Genomic DNA, 23,928 nt, shown 5'->3' on the forward strand with positions numbered 1-23,928 from the left:
TTTGGCCAACTCATATTTAGAAAATGATTTCTTATTAAGAAAATTTTTCTAACAATTACTAAATAAACAATAGTCATACAATCCAACAATTACAAAAACAATCGACACATGGTCACTCTAAGACCGTGTTTATTCCGATGTCTAGTGTTAATTCAACTTTTCAGTTATCATTAAAAGCACATGGTCAAACTTGACGAGTTCCAATGCAGTTTTCCGTTTTCCAGGAGCTTTCTATCGAGGAAGAAAACACCTACCTCAGTAATTCTCTGAAAGAAAAAAATAATGAGCACCAGTTTACTCCCCAATTAAATTTCCAAGTATTTATGTAGCTATATATTCATTTTTCAATTATATCTATTTAAAGGATAGGTTCGATTTTTTGTGATTTAAAATCACATCACATCGGGAGATAACTGGGGGAGTCTTTTGGAGTGCGCATTGCAAAGATCAGCAGGCAACGAAAAGGACATGAGATCCGTTTTCACTTCGGTTAATCCAATTACTTGCTCTGCAGTCTGTACAAATTCAGGAGCAAATTGATTCACTACATCTGGTATAAAACTTACAATTGTGTAACTTCCCAGCTATAACCATTAATTACTACTATAATTATAACTATCATTCCACCAAGTATTGATTGATAATATTTTAATTTACCCAGAAAAAGAAAATTATTTTAGTCCTATATAGTAATTTACCACACGAAAGACACACCAATCCCGTCACAGATGACTCGAGGAGTGATGTCATCATCCAATCTCTGTACGTGTCTTCTTCTTTACCTGTTACCATCTCTCGCCCCGCGGCCGCCTTTTCGCATTTTCATCATTCACCTCTGTCTGCGCTTTGCGGCCTTTGACCTCGCCAAGAAACCATCTTTTTTTAACCTTTATATCTATTAAAAAAGAGAAAAATGAATAACGGCAAAATCAAAGCCGTGTAGATCAATTCTACCTCCTTTCTTGTCTCGAAAAGCTACCCTCCAGTTTCAGTCCTAACTTTCCTCTTATTAGTATTAGTACCAGTAGCAAGAGCAAATCCAGACTCTGCCCCCACCTGTCGCCAATTTTATATACGAAGAGAGGGATCCGATCCGGGTATTATAAATCAGCGAGGGTTTTTTGGAGCGTGATAATGGTTCACTAATCATGTCCCGAACGCCTAAACAACCTTCGCCTGATTCAAGGCGGGTGAAGCATTCTAGCCCGGCTGATCAGCCCAAGGCGTCAAAGCAAAAAGCCGGTGTCGCTGAAACGGCTGGACAGGTAACAGCCGACTGCGCTGCTGTTTGCTGTTGTTGTTCTTTTGGCCTGATCAACCTCTTCTACCTCTGCTTCATCAAGCTTCCAACAGGGCTCCTCCTTCACTCGGCTCGTAAGATCAAGCGACGGGCACGCCGGTGCTGCAAATGCCCCGCCACTACATCATGCTCATGTTCAAGCAAGATGAGGAAGTCGGCGTTGCTGTATTCATTTGAGGAAGAGAACGATCCATGTTTTGAAGGGGGGGATCAGGCTCAAGACGAGTTTGTTTGGATTTTTAATCCAGAGCCAACCAAGGATGTTGTAGAGTTCAAGGAACAGATGTGGAGCCACTTCAACAATTCAGGATTTGGCCGGAGTCTCTCTCGCAGATACGAATGATCGATCGACAAATCTGCACCGCTTTCCTTTGTGATTTGCGGTAAGTCGAACTGCCGGGATGCGGGGTGAGGGTGAGAGATTAATGCCTGATTGGGGTAAATGAATGCATCGAATACTCTCATTTGTTTCTGAGATTAAAAAAAAATTGAGACCTGCTTGCGTGATTGAAGAATACATTGGGGTATAATACTGCCTGAGTTTGATCATTGGTTTCATATCTCAGTAACTCATTCGTGGTTTAATTTTTGATTGGATTTTCTGGATGGATTTCATTTTGCTTGCGAATTGCGAGGTCATTGAATTTGTTTGGTTTACTCTGATGCTTTGGGCATGGAGCATTTGGTAAAACTGTAAATACAAATTTACTGTAGCACTTTTGCTGATTGAATGGAAGAGGAAAAGAATCGTCTTTCGTTTTCTTAATTGTTCTCAAGCATTCAATTTTGGTTAATTGTCAAAATCAAATCGGCTTGTTCAGATGTTTATTGTTTGGGTTTATTCTCTGCAATTAGTTTGATCAGGATGCCTCTATTCCATTATCTCAGAAAAGAATAAAATAACTTTCGAAGTCTTGCTATACCCCTCCAGTACAAATAAGTTGTCTTACCTACTATGCAATATGTTGGTGCAGTATTAAGACAATTGTAGTATTAATTAAGAGTGATGCTTCTATGGACATAAGGACCTATTTGTAAAATGAACATATTTTTATTTTCAAAGTTCAAACAGTCGATCCGAACCGTTCATCTTGTTCTCCATATTAATATGTGCTTGGAGACCAAATTTTACATTTTTCTGAATTTGTTTACTATTTATTAAGACGGGTACAAAAAATATCAAATTCAGACCATTGAATTTTATACCCATCTTAATAAATAGTAAAAAAATTTAGAAAAATGTAAAATTTGGTCTCCAAGCACATATTAATATGGAGAACAAAGATAAATGGTTCGGATCGACTGTTTGAACTTTGAAAATAAAAATATGTTCATTTTACAAATAAGTCCTTATGTCCATAGAAGTCTTTGCCATTAATTAATATGGCACTGGCACCTATTTGTTTCGATAGGTGGTAAGATATTGGGAAAATTTTATCTGTAGAAATTAAAAAAAAAATGAAAGAGAGAGAAACAGAAATAATACATTATGTTTTTGATTGGTAGATAGATTGATAGATTTCTACCTATTCTAAAATAAAAAAAAAAATTTGAATCAATAAGAATTCTATCGATTTAAACTTAGGTTTTTTTTTTTTTTTAAAATCTGATGTATAGATTGAGAAAATTCTTATATATATTTCTAGTAAAATATAAAAATATTCAAAAAATAGATTTTTCTAAAATCTTTTTATATTTTACTAGAAAATAATTACAGGAAAAAAGACAAAATTGGTTTGGATCGGTAGAATTCCTATCGATTTAAATTTTTTCATTTGTAGGATCGGTATGATTTCTTCCAATCAAAAATATAATGCACTGCATAGGATTGGTAGGATTTCTACCAATCTTTCATTAACAGAGTAGTTTTTACTTTTTGCAGCACATGGGCAGTAGAGTAAAAAAGCACTGCATATGACTCTTGCCCCAGTATAAAGCAAAAACTGCTCTGTCATATCTTTACCCATAAGCAACCCTTCTTCCGTTTCTTTGTGATTGTTGCATAACTGAACGAAAGAAAATTGAAATTGTCACCGAATTAAAAGAACGAAATAATAAGGTAGAGGGATATCGATCGTGACCTCTTTAGCTCTATCAATCTATTGCGATTATTGCTTGCCGGAACAAGTAAACAATTAAGGGGTGCATCAGAAGCTGTTTTTTATAAATGTTAATTGTTTTTGTTTTATGAGAATTGGTAGCTGTTGCTATCATTAGCCCAGTGAGAAGCGTACGAGAAAAACATATTCACACGGTTTTTTATTTTTCAAGATTGTTTCCAATTTCAGTTACCGTGTAGAACTCATTTGTGCCGACTGCCGACTGCCCGTTCCAATTGAAATAAAATATTTTCATATAATCTTAAATCTTGTACTATCATTTTGAATAGTACCCTGTTAATATTATTCTTGCTAATCAAACGATAACAGCATGGAGTAAGATCTGCTGCTCTGTGCTGGCATCCAAACTTGCATGGATCTGGATCATAATGTTGATAATTTTAATGTTAGTCGTCTCATTGAACAAATTATATTTAGTGTCAAATCATATATTTTATCCATATTGGATCAAATATTAGTATTAGATTTATAATTAATATTCAGATAAATTTAATTCCACTAAACTTTAATTGGAACCGGAAGAAACCGAGCTACTTCATAACGGAAATACTTTGTTCAAAATTTTATAGTATAAAAAATAAGTGATAAATAAGTCTCATAGTGGAAAGATTTAGGCATGACTTATTAGTTATTATGATTTAAATGAGACTACTACTAATTATTAACCAATAGGGAGCGATTTGATGCTGGGGCAGAGGCAGATTTTTATGTTATGGGGTTAAATTTCACAAATTTCGTATGAGGTCAAATTATATAAAATTTTCAGAAAATAAAAATATGAGGGTCAATTATATAAATTTGATACTAATATTAATCAATTTTATAGTATTCATATCATTGACTCTAAATTATATAAAAAAATCGTGTCAAAATATAAATAAATTGAAAATAAACATGGTTAATTGACTCCCATTCAATGTAAGTGGTCGTCAATGATTTGATAGACATCATACCAAATTTGTTTTGATGTCCGATCAAAGTTGTTTGATTCACACAAAGGTTCACGTGTGGACAGTTTTAAGCTTTGAAAGTGAAGATATGAGAAAGAAGTAAATTAAACATTCTCTTTAATTTTCAAAGCAAGTTAGCTCATCTCTCTCTTTCTATATATAGAGAGAGAGAGAGAGAGATTTGGTTATGATCAAAATGTTTGTTCTGGAACCATAGTGCAACCAATTTATTTTTCTATTTTCAAAGTCTAAACGGTTAATCCAAACCATTAGATGTGATCTCTTTATTAAAATGTGCTTAGAGATCAAATTTTACATTTTTAGAAACTTTTTTACTATTTATTCAGCCAGTTTTAAAATCGTTGATTTTGATAAACAATGAAAATTTTCTGGATCATTGAAAATAACGATTTTAAAATTGGTTTAGTAAATAGTAAAAAAAAATTAAAAAAATATAAAATTTGGTCTCCAAGCACATTTAATATAGATTGAATGTTGAACGGTTTGGATCGACTGTTTGGACTTTAAAAATGTAAAACGAAACATTTATTCCCCGATCATGAAACAAATGTTTTAATATTAGTCAATCTCTCTCTATACACACACTATTACAAAAATACTTTAAATTAATATAATTATTTTTCTCAAAATTTTCGAAAGTAACGGAACTTGTAGTTAATAATTGTACATCGCAATGACAAAAAATAAAAAATATACAAATAAAGACAGTAAACTCTTAATGGTCCATCACTGCTCAGTGCTCACTTCTCGTTAGGGGTGTAAAAGGATCAGAAAATATCCGATTTCGTCCTAATTCGAATTCGAAAAAAGTACTTAAATTATCCGATTCGTATTTGTATCCGAGACTATCCGTATCCGTTTCCGTATCCCAAAAATTATAACGAATACGGATACAGTAAGACTTTTAACTATTTATATCCGATCGTTTACACTTTTAAATCACAACAAATGTTATATATGTTCTTAAATTGATTTATTAAATTGCATATTATACGAATAATTTATTAAATTACATATAGATATATATTTTGATGAACAATATAACACTATGACATAATTAGTGACTAATATTTTAATAATATAATATATGTTTTGTAACTAACAAGCTAATTATGAAAAATATCCGTATTCGTCCGATATCCAATCCGTATCCGTATTCGTATCCGAAAAATTATAACGGATAAAAATACAATAAGACCATTATCCAATCCATATCCGACCGTTTACACCGCTACTTCTCATCCACATCAAACATGTTGAATTCACAATTTTACTCCATTTCTTATATATATAGATTAAAAAATAAATTAAACTAATAGTATTATTCATTTTCTCAAAACCTTCCATTAAATGGATAGTTCAATGAAAATTGGAGAGGTGACTTTCATTTTTCCTGCAAAATATATATAAAAAAGAAACAAAATGACAATTAATCACTGTACATAAGTTGCAATGAAAAAAAATACACAAATAAAGACAAATTTAAGTACTATCAATTTAATTATTAATTTTTTATGGTATGAATAAAAATCGACAGTTTACTCGTCCATGAGATGAGACAGCACATGGCCGCACGAGGATATGGAAAGGCATGGTGACTATATAGTGAGCGTGACAGTGTGGGGCCCTTTAACCAGGTTATGTACAAACCACATGTACCATTTTGGACTTGACGTCTCTTCCTTGTCAGCGGTGTTTAGATTTTATTTTCATGTAACGTGACTAGATTCTATTACCATGTGTGCGCATTAATATTTGGTTCTGAAAAATAAATCACAACTTTTTTTATGGTTTAAATGTAATTATACATGCTTACAAATTACAATGTAGTAATGACAATAATAAAAGAAACCGTACTTATGACTTGTGGGTCCAGTTTTTATTTACACCGTGTTCCCTGTTCGAACGAAGGTATGGGGTCCCCTTGGTTCCGTGCAAGAAATAGATATTGCTTCTATAATCAATCTAACCAAAACGAAAAAGAACTAATTTGTGATTTAAAACTGAAAAGTTTGCAAGGAAATATTGAATTATCATAATTTATATTCGAATTATTTTTTGCACAGAAAAAAAATTGATATGAATACCAGAGCCGAAATCAGACTTTTGAACTATGAGTTTCTTTAGAGAACATAACATTTTATTTTTAATTATATAAAAAATTATACATAAAAATAAAAAAAATTGAAAAAAAATAGAGATCAATTGATTTCATTCTTTTTTTCTTAGCTCAACCTATATAAATATCTAGATTATTTAGTCTCATAAAAAGATACTGGTGTTACAAGAGTTTATAAGTTTTGTTAAGCCAAAATTTCCCACATTAGAGATTTATAAGTTTTGTTAAGAAACTCTTATTTGTTATATATATGTTATTAATACTAAATAATGACAAGGATTAATTGACAATTCTTTATTTAGACTATTATTAAAGTTTAAATTTGAAATTATTATAGTTTAAATTTGAAATTCAACATTGTAAGTACGCATATATAATATTATGTCTATTAAAAACATGATAAGGTTTACATGTTTTGACTCGAAATTATTAAAATTATTAAAATAAACAAATATCAAGTAACCCCCCTCCACATTATGGACACTTTGCCATAGATGTAAATGCAATATTTTGTTTGTTTGTGTGTGGGATGGAGTACGTAAGGTTTGAGCCGGCTACTATTCCTTTTCCCTCTTATATTTTTGGGTAAATTTCGCTGTAGGTCACTAAACTTTGTTATTTGTCACGAATTGGTCACTCAAGTTTGATTTGTCCCTTTTGAGTCACTCAACTTTGTTATTTGTCCCAATCAAGTCCCTCTATTTTTTCCATCCAAAATTTTAACGGAATATGCTAATTCTGTTAGTATTTTGGATAGAATATGCTAGTTTCGTTAATATTTTGGAGGGAATGAGTATATTCCGTTAATTTTTTGGACGGAATAGGAATATTCCGTTAAATTTTTGGATGGAAAAGTATAGAAGGACTTGATTGAGACAAATAATAAAGTTTAGTGACTTAAAATGGACAAATCAAACTTGAGTGACCAATTCGTGACAAATAACAAAGTTTAGTGATCTCCAGCGAAATTTACAATATATTTTTACATTGACAAAGTTGAGTTAAAATGGGAACTGTAGCATGACATTTTATATTGACCCATCTTTAAATGCTCTTAGATGATTCTAGATCTTAAACAGTAAGACTGTAAGAGATATAAATCATAGTAGACAAACTACTTGCCTTTCTTTCCTGAAAGTAAATAATTTTCAAGTACCTATTATTTTGTTTTATTGTGCATGAACTTACATGGGGATTGGCGGATTCTTGTGTTTGGCATCATTTTTTACTTATTTCAATGGAGCAGAGAGGGTCAAACTTTGACAATAGATTGAAGTTTAATTAAAAACTAGTTACCTTGTTTGCGGCTACGCCGCAAATGTACAACTGTTCTTTTATTATTGGGCGGATTTTCATTTTTAAAAGTGCATTAATTAAGTAAATATAGAGAAAGTGACTTTTATATATATGCATAAATTTTATTGTATATTTTTTTTTGTGGGAACAAAAAAATTAGATGAGATCAGCTAAGACATACCATTTACACAAAATACTTTGCATTCTTGGAGTCGATGAAAGCTTCGGCAAGAATTGCAGTTTATATATCAGTTTATTATCATTTATTTTTCACAATAATTAAATTATTTCGCTGCATGTAGGACTCACATCAGCGGTACTATTCTTTATAATGTAGGTGAATAGTACCCTCGGATCAGAAAATAGAGAGAAAATATTAAATCTGACACTAATTTTCATTCATTTGTCAAATCTAATTCTAAATTAATAGAGAGAAAATATTAAATCTGACATTAATTTTGTATCGATAGGTGAAACTGAAATCTCACAAAATGTCTGATAGATATTGGTAATCATGATCATTGGTAGTCAGAACTTTTTATTTCTCGACCTAAAAAGAATTACATGTGATTGATGGAAGTCATGAACTCATATTGATCAAATTAACTACATTGATATTTGCATCTTCACATATAAAACTATATCCGGTTGGCAACTTAGTATTTTACTGGCTGATTTGTTTTACCTGTCCGTGTCTGAACTGCTACATTAACATCAAAGCAACGACATAAGAGTAGAAAGAAAAGGGTACCAAAGCTTACACCTGAATATTTTTCCCCATCTTACATGACATGCTACATTGTCAAATCCTTGAAAAATTACACTGAATAAGATATAAGCTGTACAATGTTATTTACACACACAAAAAAAATTGTGCAGCTGTGAACACATAAAATGACTTTTCATATTGCTGTCGCTACCTATCCCGTCCCTCATGTAAATACAACAAAACATGCAAATACAATAAAACACACGGTATTTTCATAAAATTACTTACCTATCTGATAGTGAACTCTTATGATTCAGCTGATATATTTTCTTGCACCTCTTTGATAACTCTCTTAGATCTTCTATTGCTTCCTGACATGAATAACCAGAGGATACGTAAACCTTAAAACCTAACTTGGCTATTGTCAAATATTAACCTTAGGCGTAAATACCTCTAAACCAACACTCAAACATGATATGAGACCTGCACAACACCCTAATGAGAAACAAAGACACCATTCACTCCACTGGTACATCTGAACTGGACATTTAGCAAAAGTAAAACTGTGATTACATAGAGGACTTCAAAATACAACACCTAGACCAATATTTTTCATTTTTTTCGATTATTAACATCATTTGATATGGACTCCTGAAGTTAATTATGTGAAAAATACAAGAATTGCTTAATTCTGCACTTCTTTTACTAACCTACCCCTGCATTCAAGTCCTTGTCAAACATATCCGATCGACCCCAGCAGCACCGGTATCTAGTGCTCTCCCTTCTCCTTCCCTCAACCCCAACACTAATTCCTAGTAAATATTCATTGGATCTAACTTCAGAAAAAAAATATACCAGTAATGGTATTGCCTAGCTTTACTGACTTGTACCAGTGGCACTACTGTACAGTAACTTTTGACTCCAAATAGAAAATAAAATAAATGACAATAAATTTAAGTTCAGTTCTCTTGCAAAAGACCCAACATAAATTATGTTATTCTTGGTTCCTCGTACCAGGATACAAATTGGCTTAAGATTGACGACATTCAGTCCATCAGCTAGAATCCGGCCAATTAATTTGAAAAAATAAATAATAATTACTGCAAACATTTTCCTCGAGCATCTGTCAACTTAATTGAGGCAAGTATCTTTAATAGCAACTACTTATTAGAAAGCGCTATCAAACTAATTTGAAGTTGGTACACTAAAATCCTACCAAGTGGATAAAATATTACCCGTTCACTACATTTTCTACATTGACTTCATAAAACTATAAGAAGTATATGTCAGACAAGATTATAAGTAGACATTTATACATGTAAATGCAGATGCATTAAGAAAAGAACTAAACTGATCTATAAAAATAAGCATTGCTAAAAGCTTAAATAGCTAAAAAAAATGACTAGAAAACATTGAAGTTTGAAAAGGGTTACCAGTGATAGCCGTGCAAGACCGGCCGCGTACTCGTTGGCAGCCTCACCAGTTCCTCAGCATATTAGTGGGTTGCTCTTTGAACTATCTGTTTGTTTATAAAAGAAAATATTCACTTGAGAAAGTGGTACCTACTCTAATCGATTTAAGCACATGCGCCTTAACAAATGCACTAAGAAGTTTGTGAGGCAGGTTAAACCCGAGCACCACAACACTAATTAATTTCAGTAAAACCAAAGATAGTGCATCAATCTGACCATAAGCCTAACAATGCCAGCTTTTTCCCAAATTTTTCATCAGTCGAGGGAAAAGTGCATGTACAGTAATATTTCTCTTTGTAATAGTTTAGACACTAATCATGCTCTCAAGATATACATAGCAGCATATCAATTGAATGCTCTGACTTAGTAAATTTGAAAAATAAGAAAATGAAAGGAGCCAACCTTGCTGCTGAAGTAGAAAACTATAAGGAAGGTACCTTTTTGAAGATGCACAAATGTGTCACCAAGATTCACTGTGATGTCACGTCTAATTGTTTATATTGCAATACCTACAACATATAAAATGAGAGCAATATTTCAGAAAAATACGAGCTCAGATCTTGTAAACTCTTGTTTAGTTAGTTCCACAGTACCAACTGATTAGCATTAGTCGAGGTTGACATAGGAAGGAAATTGTTGTGCGGTGTACGTGAAATTGAGCCATGCCACATAGACAAAAATAATATTTTTAGAAAAAATAGGAAAACAGAAGAGGGAAGGAAAAACATTTAAAATATTGATGCTAAAGGACCATAATGGTCACAGAGAGCATTGTTACTACAGGGCACAGATGAAGTGATTGTCTATCTATATTTTAGGAAAATAGTTAAAATTTTTTACAAAATGTTCAATTTGGTCCGGAAGTATTATTCATATAGAAATTATGTTGAACGATTCGAATCGACCATTAGGATTTTTTAAGCAAAAATATTGATCCATAGTACGGACCCATCCGTGCTATGCATAGTATCATGGACTCACTGAAAGAAATTTCCTACTGGATTTAAAACCCTACACAATTTCTCATGGGTTGAGATGCTTAGCAGCAGGCCCTAATTAATATGATTGTACCGTGGAATGTCAAATGGCTTTCTCATGGATCATAATAATTAGACACTAATCATGCTCTCAAGATATACATAGTAGAATATCAGTTGAATGTTCCCACTTAGTAAATTTTAAAAATGAAAGGAGCCAACCTTGACGCAAAAATTAAAAAAAAATACACGGAAAGTACCTACAATGTACATTTTACAAAAGCATAGAGCCCTTCCAAAATGTTTTCATTAAGACATTTTCAGGGGTATTTATAATTAATTTTTCTTTTCTTTGTTAGAGTATTATCATACCACTTCTATTGGGAAAGAACTCTTACTGCTTCTATTTTGGTAACAGTTGGCAGTACCAGATCATATACTTGTATTTGAGTTTGGTACACTAAAATCCTACCAAGTGGATAAAATATTACCCGTTGACTACATTTTCTACATTGACTTCATAAAACTATAAGAAGTATATGTCAGACAAGATAATAAGTAGACATCTATACATTTAAATGAAAATGCATTAAGAAAAGAACTAAGCTGATCTATAAAAATAAGCATTGCTAAAAGCTTAAATAGCTAAAAAAAATGACGAGAAAACATTGAAGCTTGAAAAGGGTTACCAGTGATGGCTATGCAAGACCGGCTGCGTACTCGTTGGCAGCCTCACCAGTTCCTCAGCATATTAGTGGGTTGCTCTTTGATCTATATGTTTGTTTATAAAAGAAAATGTTCACTTTAGAAATTTGGGATCATTTGAGAATTAATATTAGATGGCTATCACGAGAATTAGTGAAATTTGGGATCATTTGAGAATTAATTCCGAGGATCTGTTGGGATGACCCAATTTTTTTTCATTCTTTCTCATCTATTTTACGGACAAATTTTCAAAGCAGTGTAAATTACTGGAGAAAAAAAATCACGAAGCCAGAACAAATATTTTCCCCAATTTCTCTCACCTCTCTCTTTCCTCGCTCTCTCTCTTCTCTCTTTCTCATCTTGACCGCAACAACATGTGACTTCAAGGTTTTCAAAAAAAAAACACGTGACTTCAAGAATTTATATATGAGTATATCTAGTACGTAAATTGAACTTGTCCTTGTGGGACTAACCAACTTTGCTCCGGCAATTCTTTTGTTACAATTATTAAAATTTAAATAGATGTAATAATAATTTTTTGTATCTTATCAAATAATAATAAATAAGTAGGATTATGCTAACTTTAATCCACTTTATTTAATTATAACAATTATTTTATTAATAAAGATAGTTATAAAATATGAAATATTTTAGAAACAAAATAAAATCTTCTGCAACTAATTCTACAATAAAATCAACATTCATTTCAACACATTCCTCTATTTAGTTATGCACTCCCAATTCTACAATAAAATCAACATTCATTTCAACACATTCCTCTATTTAGTTATGTACTCCCAATTCTACAATAAAATCAACATTCACTTCAACACATTCCTCTATTTAGTTATGTACTCCCGTACATACCCATAACCAGTGTTATTAAATTTGATTCTATGCGGTGCATATACGTTTGCAGTCTTCAACCGCATAAAATAATATGCGGATTCAGCCCACTTAAATTAATTAATTTATTAACCACAAAAAAATCTGATTCATATCCAAATTTTTTTAATACAAATTCGGATCCGCAACCCAATTTTAGTGAATCATCCGGACAAATCCAATCAAGTGAGATTTACCTTGGTCTCTAGTTTCTTTTATAGGCTACCAGCTGGTTCCTTTTATTTAGTTACTTGATGTGGGACTAAAGAATAAAGAGTGAAATCCGAATCCAATGCCTATATTGACGTGAATTTTATATATTATTATTAGATACTTCCACTCATGAGTCACGCCTCACGGCCTGATGGCCTCGGTGCATTCAATTCAAAAAATAAAGGGCAATCTAAGGCCCTGTTCGGTTGCACCAGTGGGAATAGGAATGAGCACGGAAATCCAAAATTTTGAACTGAAAATTACTGTTCATGTGGGAAAAAAAAAATTCAGTCTGAATGAATCTTCATTTTTCCACGTGAGCAGTAAACTTTAGTTTACAGCCGAACAAGCCCTAAATGAGCCGAATTGAATGGGCTATTGTGTATGTACAAATTCAACAAGCTTTATATCTTGTTATTAATTTTTAAATTAGTCCATTTCTTATATATGCAAATGGGTTAGCTGGACTGTATAATTTTTTAAATAGATGTAACTAAAATTATAAATTATATGAATAGACTATTTCTTATATATGCAAATGGGTTAGTGGCCGCATATGCTGTATGCAGTAGCTTTCTGCATACCATATGAAAACTGCATTTTATAACACTGCTCGTACCACTGAGTTCCCATAAATTTAATAGTGAATTTCTATTTCCATCAAATCTCATTTCGTCCCATGACAACCAAACAAACCTGAGTGACTGAGTGCCCTTCTTTGACTAGGTTACTATAATTAATACGTAAATATTTACATAAAAGGATAAAAACTATACACTAAGGCAGTTATCGCGTCTTTGACAAGGTTAATTTAATTGATACATAAAAATTAAATTAAAAGATGAAATTAACATGATTTTTATAGATAAAAATGAGGTTAAGGTCTTCCAGTTTTGTTACCCTTTACCCGGAAATCGTTGCCTTAATCACTGCATCAAACGTGAGTCTCCGATTCCTTTGAATTTAAATTTAGCTACTTGCAGATAAAATGAACGAAAGCAAAATTTAGTAGAGTTCAGATAATTTATAGATTGTCGGAGTTAAGTTCGCAAAAGGTAACAATTTGTTTGCTCTTTACAAATTTTGAGGAAACTATCATATTATTGTCTGAAATTTTTAAAAATACCATTATTCAAAAAAGATAAATCAAATAACCACGATTTTGTGGAAATTCGATTTTTGACATGGCCGCATCTAGGCTGAGCGGCCACCTTTCTGTGGGCTGCATCTAGGCAAAGCAGGCCAAGAATGTGGACCGCATCTAGGGGAAGTGGCCACCCCCAACCCATATATAGTGGCCGATGTTTCCATTTTTGCTCACAATCTCATTTGGTTCTGAATCTCTTCGAATCAGGTAATTTTTTTCTTCTTTTTTTTATTTCAATTTTTAGTTTATATTAGGAGTAGGAGTAGGAGTATGGTTTAGGGTTTAATATTTAAGGTTTAGGATTAGAATTTATGATTTAGATTTGTAATCGAAATTTTAGAAATACCAAATTGTAATTACTTATTGACCAAAATAAATATTGAATTGTACCAAAATTAGTTAATGATCAAAATAATTAGTTTATTTTTTACCAAGAGTAATTATTTTTACCAGATAAATTAAATTAGACCAATACCAACCCGTATTTGTTAGAAGTTAAATTAATCAATATGTTGTTAGAAGTTACATTAAATTAAGTCCAAAATTTAATTACCTACCAAAATTAACACCGATCATGTTTAGACCAATACCCAAATTGTAATTAGTCTAATTTTACGAAATTTAATTGCAAATCCTAATAAGATCAAAATATTAAATACAACATGGCATCTATACAGTCTTCTAGTAGGATGTCCCTTCTTTCAGTAGAGGTGCAGCCCCTATACCCACTTCGTTTGAGATGTCACAATACGTCGAAGAGGCGTTGACATCTGTGGTACCCGGTATCTGGCACCGCACTGATCGGGTATCACACTTTCTCTGGTACGTCGAGGAGGCGTCGACAACCCTTAGGAGCTGGCATCGAGGTCGAGGGATTGAAGAGGACGGGTACGGTATCATTCCAGCCGGCGCACCGTTTGCATCTACGGTATGTTTACTTTTAAAAACTTGCAATATTTACATCTATACAACATTTATATATTGTTTTACTCTCATCTTTGCAAGCCTTATATCTGGTGAAGAGCTATGTCATAGCGGTGATAATGGCCACAGTGCGGGGCTGGAAGAGGCTCGGGAAAGTCATCCTCAAGCACAATGTACTTACGGTGTGCCAATGTTGGTATAAGACGCGCCTTGACTCTCTCCTGAGATGTGCAGGATTGCCTGGATATGATCATATTGATGACATATCAGATGAGCCAGATATCTACGTCCGATACGTTGGTGACGAGGCATTGTGGGCTTCAGTCCAGGATGCTGAGACTGTCGGTCAGGCGTTCGACAAAGGTGTTGAGACGTTGTGCCAGCGCGCCACAGAGCAGACCGTCCCTACTCAGACCGCACAGACTCAAGTATAATTTTTATAAATATACAACTTATACACTTAAAAAAGAAGAAGTAAATATTGCATAACTAATTTGTAAATTTGTAGGAGGACCAAGGTTTCACTATCGGGACAGACTTTGGCATAGAGGGAGATGGTTTGTATTCTCCGGGTTACATTCAGTCGATGCCTCTTGCATATCAGCCAGGGTTTGTTCAGCCTCACCCCCTTCCCATGGTTTCCTGGCACCTCCACACAGCCGACGCAATATCCTCCCTTTTCGGACTTTCCTAGCACCTCCACACAGTATCCTTCCATCTCTATGGATGATCCTATCATGAGATGTGCCTACGGTTTATTCCTGCCGGTTGAGTCTGGACAGACAATAGTATTTGGTCCTGCAGTCCAGCAGTCGATCGAGATTGAGGAGGTTTATGCAGAGGATGCTCAGGCCGCTGAGTCAGATGATTCTCTCGATGAGACGCCACTCGCAGTGTGGATTCGAGGTTTGAGGGTCAAGAAGGTGAGTCAGCCGTTCACTCCTTCTAACTATTAGGTTATAGTTTGTTTTCATACTTTTTTTACTCTAGTGTTTGTTAGATACTTATTTCGTCAGGTACAGTTTATTTATCGTACTATTTTGCTTTTTTATTTGTTGTTTTTATTATTTATAATTTTTTCGTTGCAGCAAAATCTAAACGTAACGACATTTCGAACATAATATTTCTTCCTACAAACGTAAAATCTTTTCAAAATAACATACATAAAAAAAAATACAATTACAACTATTTTGAAAATAAAAAACAACAAATAAATCAAAACAAACAAAAAATATAACATTCTAAAAAAAAAAATAAACTGGGTGGCTGCATCACCTAGAAGCGGACCCCAATTCGAAGTCGCTTTGCCTAGATGCGGCCACCCTAAAAAGTAGCCGCTCCGCATAGATGCGGCTGTGTCAAAAATCGAATTTCCACGAAATCGTGGTTATTTGGTTTATCTTTTTTTGTATTATGGTATTTTTAAAAAAAATTGGTATTATTGCATCATATTTTTTTTTTCTCGTAAACCAAAAAAATTGATGATCCATTCAAATTTCAGTTTTCACAAAATCATACATAAATACATCAAGATCCAAATCTGCTCATTTTCTTAAAAAAGGAAACACCTTTCTTTTCTTTAGATATTTATATAGATGAACCAGATGCTTATATTTATCAACTAAGTGTTTATATAAAAGATTTAGGCGTAGCTTTTCAATGATCCTAGTGGATCCCACTTTTTTAGTATAACGGATCTCATTCTCTGTTGCTTTTGATGAGAGAGAGAGAGAGAAAAGGAGAAGAGAAGGATCCTTCTATTCTCAAGAATAGGAGCAAATTTGATTTGAATCCCCATGCATCATATCTTCGTAGGTTATGTTATATGTTGGAGGATAACAATAAGTGATGGGTGTACAAGGAAGGAATACCACAGGTAAAAATATTATACTGTAGTATTTCATAACAAATACACGATATACAATGCAGTAATCAGCTAGGAAATAAGAGGAACTTAAAATTGAAGCTTAAAATAAATTATGAAAATTTGACCATCTTGCCCTCGAGCACCAATGGATTGGATAATTTATTAAGAGCGCTGTTTTGACTTGATGCAAAGCACGAACACTCCCAATTCCCAAACGAAGAAACTTATGATTGGTGCGTTGGATGAAGTCAATCAGAGTTATCAATAGTTTTACCTAGATTAATGGTGTTTTTACTTTAAATAAGTGTTGTAAATAACGGTATGCGGTCGTCGGACGGATAAGGTACCGTCAAGTGATTAATTGAAAATAATTGGTCATATTCATAAATAATCGTTCAATTAGTTAGAAAAATCTATGACATTTTGGTCACCGTCAACGACTAATCAGTCGATTAATCAGCCTAAATGGACGTTTTTTACAAGTTTATATATCATCAAGTGCTTGTTTGGGCTGGCAAGAAGATTTCGCAACAGGCCTTCGTTAGGCCATGATGTCTTTGGGCCGATCTGATAAAGGTATTTTAAACAAGCCTTGTTTTATAACTGAGTAAATCGTTCTCCATCATCTCTGTTGATAATAGTCGAGTGTTCTTACACTATTGTTGCCAAGATGGTGTTTTTCTTTTCGTTTAGCAAATATAGAATCTAATGATCATTAAATGCAATATTTACTAATTGCTATTATGGATTTACTTTTTTCTTTATCAAATTAATATTTTAGATATTAAGGAGAACACCATAACAAAATCCTCATCAAATGCAGAACACAATAGCATAAGTTCAGAGAAAGTATTTGTGGTTTACACAATTCAACTACAGCAAAGTAAAAAAAAAATCAACAATGTGAATATGGGCATGCATAAAATTTATGCAAATTGAAAGGAGCAATTGCAATAGTGGGAAACAGAAAAATAATTGATCAACCAATAGTTCATATAATTCATATCCTCAAAAGGAAAAAATAAAGCTCAATCACTACCAAATAAAGATACTAATTAATCACAAATAGCAGGTATATAACTTACCAGCAGCAATTCCAAACTTACAAGAATCAATTAGATAGGTGCCAGTGAAACAGAGCAAACCTGTACAAGTATTTTGAAATTAGTTATTCACACAACAAAATAAAAATGCATACATGCCTTCACAAATAGAATTTTGAAATTGGTTTTCTTCAGTTTAACCCCTCTTATTTGTAGAAAAGGCACCAGAAACATCTTCTGAGGCTATACCGACTTATTGCTCATAAGATCTGTCGTGCTCAACAGTTACCAGAAAAACACAGATTCATGCATATGGAATTGCATATTGGTACAAAACTGAGGCATTTTTTTCTTAATTGGTATGACTAACTGGGTCATTATCAATAAATAAATAACATACTTATTTCCGGCCCAAGTGAAAAATATTAAGCGAATAAAGTGCCTTGATACACATTTATTAATCTAATAAACAATTAACATTAGTAAATAAAACTAAACCCAAAGGAATTTATACAGCTATTTTATGAGCATGGGCTTCAGAATAGTGAAAAGCTGCAACCCAATATAATATTAATAATAGTGGGAACTGAGTGTTCTGATGAGCATCAGACCGGATTTGGTTCGCCGTCCATATGAACAGTTTAGATTCATAGAGATATAAACTCGTTCTTACGAATATATTGTGGATCGGACATGTATGCTAATGAAAATTCAGAAGCTAAACCTAAAACAAATAGACAGTGCAATCGACATCAAAACATGAGGATGGAGTTTGTAAGTAAAGGAATCATACATTTTCAAAACACAACAACAGGATCCAGTTACTACTCTATACCACCCTTATTTTATTTTTTTATAATAAACCTAGTTTTATTCAACAAAAAAAATTCTTAGTCTGAGGGAGATCGAGCAAACCTTATCTCCATAAATTATACAATACTTACAACAACAAAAGTTCTACTACATGCTGTAAAGTTTGATTTCTCTGTCACACTTCTGCAGGGTTCTCTGCATTGTTGATCATAACCATACCATCCTCACTTCAATTTTTACAGCCTGGCATATTAACTACTCGACTCACAAAGTATGGATCTCAGAGTGAGAAACAACGAAAGACCGAACTTTCTATATCAATAAACAGCAATAAAAGGCATGAGTACAGATCCCATCCAAAGCTTCCCATCCTTCTCTTCAACCTCACTGACTGCCCGTACCACCTTCCCCTGAGTGTCCTCCAAGATTTCAAGCAATTCGCCATTTGGGCTGTATTTTATGATGGCAGCATGAAGCCTGCCACCGATTTGCATCAGGTAGTGGTACTTGGCAGAGATTGGAAGTTTCATCAGAAACTTCCTTAGTTGGGTCCACTGGCTTAGTAAATGTGCGTACATGGTACGCCGACAATGGATAGCCACCCAGAATTCACCTTTGTCGTTGGTTCTGACATTGTCTGGGAAACCAGGAAGGATCGCAAGGACATCAGTGGTACCGGCTTTCTCTCCCTTTAACCAGTATCTGCTCAGCCTGCATTCATGAATTACAATTGAATCGCTATGTCCTGAATTTTTCCATACCGGGCCCCAGTAAGATGTACACATACATAGTATTTGGTACCTAGAACAGACTACCAACACATACTAGAAAATATATTACTTCACTAATTCGTATCGCAGCAGAACAAAATTGGAAAGACTTTGCAGTCTTAGACAAAGTAGCATGCATAAGGGTATAAGGTATACCAACCTGCCACGGCTTCCTTCACAAAACACAAAGAATGACCCATCCTTGCTCAAGGATACACCGTTCGGGAATTGGAGGTCCCGAAGAAGAACTGTTGTTTCTTTTGTTTTTGGATCATACTTCAAGAGCCGTCCAGAAGGATCAGCCGTGAAGACTAGCTGCATGAAATTCCTGTAGAAATTTGATTTGCTATTGTTAGTGACAGATCTCAACATCAATTAGAACATCATATTTGGAGAGAAAACTTGTAAAATAATTATAATTCAGATCTTGGGACATACGAGTCAGGCCTCAAGCCATTATGACTAACTGGCGGGTCATGCCAATCTCCTTTTTGTTTTAATTTCTTTTTCTTAGTCTGTGCAGAAGAATGGAATTTAGTCCTTTAAGCAAAGCTTCTCTTCAATTTCACAATGCAGGGTTAAAATTGAGGCTTCCTTGAATTTAGGTGAGGCAAACATGGAATTAATTTAGGTTTAAATGCAGAAGAAGAGTTAAGGCTTGTGTTGAACAAACTTGACTCCAGTATGAAACAGCAGAAACTGGCATGTTACAGTAACTGAGCATTTTTTTCTGTCAGAACCAGTAACAGTAAGCACTACCTTAGACTACAATTCTGAGCTCTTTTTATTTGAGAAGTAGCTCAGTTGTTGATAATTATTACAGGAAAAGGCTTTGACAAATTTCAATCAAAAATACAGCCAAAACTCAACTCTTAGAATCTAGCAACTCCACTAAGCAACTCTAACCTCGCCATACCTAGGGGTGTTCATTGGTTCGGTTCGAGGTAAACCGAAGTTATAATTCGGTTTCAAAAATAGAACCGAAATATATTAAATTTTTTATTTAAAGCAATTCATTTATAATAAATCGAAGTATATTAAGAAATAAACCGGGGTATTAAGAAATAAACCGAAGTATTTAAAGCAATTGATTAAGGAATAAACCGGGGTATTAAGAAATAAACCAGGACGGTCCAGACCAATTTCATAATATATAAAAGTTTGGTCGGTTCGGTTATTTTGATTTTGAAAATTACAAACCGAACCGAACCGAAGTTATAATTCGGTTTTAAAAACAAACCGAACCGAACCATTAAACCGAAAAAACTGAACCGTTTGATCTAAACTAATTCGGTTAGGTTCAAAACCGATTAAACCGGACCCAATGAACACCCCTAGCCATACCTACCCCAAAAAATATACACCTGAGAATTGACAATACCTGTGCATCAGATAGGAATATGAATACACTCGGATACACATTGGAAGTGGTCAAACTGTATCCACATACATTTTAATATTTCAAATGCGGATATGAATATGGATACACTCTGATAAAGATATGGATCGGATATTAATCGGATATGGATATGCATATAGTTCAGATTTGAAAGTAAAACAAACACAAACATTATAGTTCAGACATTGAATTTATTAAAAAGTAAATTTTTCGATACTATTATCTATAAACAAACACAAACATTATAATAATGCATACCATGTAATTTTATAATAATGGTAAACAACAATTTTTTTTTGTAACAAGTATTAAATTACAAAGTATATATCTTGCTAATCGGATATCTGCATTCTCAAAAAATCCACTTCCACTTTGTAAATTCAAAACCATATCCGCTTGATAAATCAAATACCAGATATGGGAATCTCAATTTCAAGATAGGAATTGTAACCCTAGTTTCAGATATAAACTATAAATACAATTTCCCGACAAAATTATGCAGTATCAAAATTTGATTTATGCCGCTATATGTAAAAACGATCACCGGAACCAATATATTTTTTTTTTTGCTAGTGCAGCTTTTGTTGGGAAACAATTGCCTCCAGAAAAGGTCATTCTTTGTAATAAGAATCAAACTTTTAATTCAAACAAATCTGATTTACAAATAAAAATAACCTTCTCTGGTACTTGGTGCTGCTGTCAGTGAAATAGATGTTACCCTCGTCGTCAATATCCAGATCGTTGGTAAAATTCAGTGGCACGCCTTCGGCTTCTATGGTCAAAGGAGTGGCCAAACCTCCTTCAGGTCCCACCTTTAACAATCCAAAATAAGCATCGGCAATGTACAAGTCACCAGTTCTTTTGTCGAACCGGAGACCAAGTGGCCGGCCACATATATGCTCATGCTTCAAGTAGCTAAGGGCTGAGGGCTTGGGGTCACACAGCTCTGATCTGGAGTTGTAAAAGATTTTATCAAGTTAGTGGTAGATGCTGGTCTAGATTTTGATCAAGAATCATTACACACCACCTGATGCAAAAGCCAATATGTACAGTATATATAAAGGTGGGTTACGGTGCTTTGCAAAGCACCATGTTCTTGTGCTTGACTCTATATCTCGTTTTGTATATTTAAACTGCCATCTGCGCCATCCAATATAATCTATATATAAAAATATGTTTAAAAGTGGAGTTCTACAATATTTAAAATGTGTGTGATGCCGCTAATTAATATGTACGGTGTCAGTATGCAAATGCAAAAAAGTAAGAACCACGTTCAACCAAATTATCAGAAGTTCCCATATTATGCCTAAATTAAACTGTCATTTCTGATACGGCATAACCTGATCATGAGCTTAATTTATTATAACCCAAACTTTTGGGGGCAAATCCAACTATCCAAGACTAACAGGCCTAATAGAAAATCCGTACTAGTACGACAAATCGTAAAGATCGTGCAAAAAGTTGATTCGCTTTTTACAGTGCACAAATAAAAAAAAAAAGATTCTTTGTATAAGAGCCCATAAAAGTTAAACATATGCAGTCACACCCTCTTTGGATATTAAAACGATCAGAGCAAAATTATGAGAATCTAAAGCTTAAAACCCTGATTCCGCCCAATTACATACAAAAACAAGCTCATAAAGATTAATATGTTAACTGGAGAAAAATAAGTACATGGAAATTTAGAAGAAACACACACCTATTTGGGGAGGTGTAAGCAAACTCTTTCCAGGCAGAGCCGTCCCAAAAGAGAACCCGACCATCAGCAACACCGGTGTAGGGTCCACGGCCAAGGGGGTCAAATACAACGCTCTCTGGTCCCTGGACCTGGTTCATGAACCGTATCTCCGCCTTCTGTAGCTTGTTCTCCCTGTCCTTGGCCGTGGGAAGCTCTGACCAGTGAGGCAGGTCAACCAGAAAAACCTCGAAACCCGGGAAATCCGCCATGGAGCTGTGCTTGAATGGATCCGTGCCACAGTACACCGCTAGCGCCACTGCTAAAGCACCTAGCAGTATTGTACAAACACCGGCCATTTGTTTCTCTCTCGCTCAAACTCTTGCGTCTGCGACTGAAGCCTGGAGATGGATTTCAATTGCTGTAATTGCGAATTGATGGAAGCCCCTCTTAAACCTCCAACCTACCCAGAGCTCGCGATCTCTGCAATTCAATCCTACTGCACGTCAGCACAGGCATTAAAATAATCTAAGAAAAGTAAAAAAAAATGGATTTCATAATTCGGATCCGATAAATATATATTTTATTCATTCATACGGACAACAGAAGAAAATTTTATTCCAGCAATAGTGTGAAATAGTATAAAATAAATAAAAATTTATAGTTACTCGGTAAATGAAATCCAAAGGCCGAGGCGCCAATATACAATTCTACCTACCTACCACCAGGTGCATTCCACGTGAAATACGAAAGGTCTCCTGGAAATTAGAAGCTATCGGAGTCGTATGACCAAACGGCGGTCAAAAAAGGTGTGCAGACTGCTGGAATTATCCTGTTGCAACAGTTCGGCTCTGGAACCCAGACCGTTAGACTCTGGTCCAGAATGAATTAAACCGGCGTGGTCGGTATTTTTACCTTTGTAATGGTCCCTGGACTGTTATACCGGTCATCAACTGTTTTGGAATTTCAGTACTCTTCAAACATGAAACATGTGTATTTTAGTACTCGAGTATCTGATTTTGGCATATAATTACTTTTTGAAAAGCTTATGAAAAGTTGATATTGATTTTGAAGTTTTAGTCTTTATTGGAGCAGTGATGCAGTCAATTATCTCAAGGACAAAGAAAACAGCCTCAATAGTCTTGTTGCATTTCTAAATCTTATGAACTTGCACATATCTCAACTCAAAAAAATTGTTAAATTCAATAAATATATGTTTTGCAAATTTAGTCAAACAGACAAGTAAATTATGGCATAGACCAACACTCTTCTCCCTCCCTTTTCTACTTCCCACACTGACGACTCTTTATTGGGACCTCTGAGTGGTGACTGTCACAGTTTAGTTGATTCAGTGCCTCTATTGAGACTTTTGATTGGTGAATGTTCTGACCAAGTTGATTCAGTTCTCGGTCTAGTTTTGATTAAATGTCTTCTACGATGAAATCTGCCAGCAAGACAACTATGTGCACACAGGAAGCTATTGCTAGACTTTTATCATTTCTATCAAGCAATGATGATCAAAA

The 23,928-nt window shown here is 34.1% G+C and overlaps 1 protein-coding gene and 1 long non-coding RNA gene across 2 annotated transcripts; both read right to left on the reverse strand.

Annotated features, from left to right (window-relative positions):
• Nucleotides 1-8,347: 8,347 nt before the first annotated feature.
• On the reverse strand, nucleotides 8,348-11,739 carry LOC144552015 (uncharacterized). Its single transcript, XR_013510920.1, has 4 exons — nucleotides 11,654-11,739; nucleotides 10,425-10,496; nucleotides 9,949-10,034; nucleotides 8,348-8,886 (listed from the first exon to the last, which is right to left on the reverse strand). It is a non-coding gene; the product is annotated as an uncharacterized LOC144552015 (long non-coding RNA).
• Nucleotides 11,740-18,502: 6,763 nt separating this feature from the next.
• Nucleotides 18,503-22,915, reverse strand: LOC144551009 (protein STRICTOSIDINE SYNTHASE-LIKE 3-like). The gene is made up of 4 exons (XM_078298785.1): nucleotides 22,430-22,915; nucleotides 21,406-21,681; nucleotides 19,492-19,659; nucleotides 18,503-19,272 (listed from the first exon to the last, which is right to left on the reverse strand). Exons 1-4 carry the CDS (start codon nucleotides 22,762-22,764, stop codon nucleotides 18,879-18,881), a joined length of 1,173 nt encoding a protein of 390 aa, XP_078154911.1. The 5' UTR covers nucleotides 22,765-22,915; the 3' UTR covers nucleotides 18,503-18,878.
• Nucleotides 22,916-23,928: the final 1,013 nt, after the last annotated feature.

Source organism: Carex rostrata, chromosome 3 (assembly GCF_964058835.1).
Source record: "Carex rostrata chromosome 3, lpCarRost1.2, whole genome shotgun sequence".
In the NCBI taxonomy this organism is placed as follows: Eukaryota; Viridiplantae; Streptophyta; class Magnoliopsida; order Poales; family Cyperaceae; genus Carex; species Carex rostrata.

Bases quoted from the DNA above. Each gene is read 5' to 3' on its own strand.
- LOC144551009 (XM_078298785.1), bottom strand. From the start codon at position 22,764: ATGGCCGGTGTTTGTACAATACTGCTAGGTGCTTTAGCAGTGGCGCTA. The intron at 21,682-22,429 runs GTGTGTGTTTCT...TTACAACTCCAG, and splicing joins GCTTACACCTCCCCAAATAG to ATCAGAGCTGTGTGACCCCA. The intron at 19,660-21,405 runs GTTATTTTTATT...AAATTTCTACAG, and splicing joins AGCACCAAGTACCAGAGAAG to GAATTTCATGCAGCTAGTCT.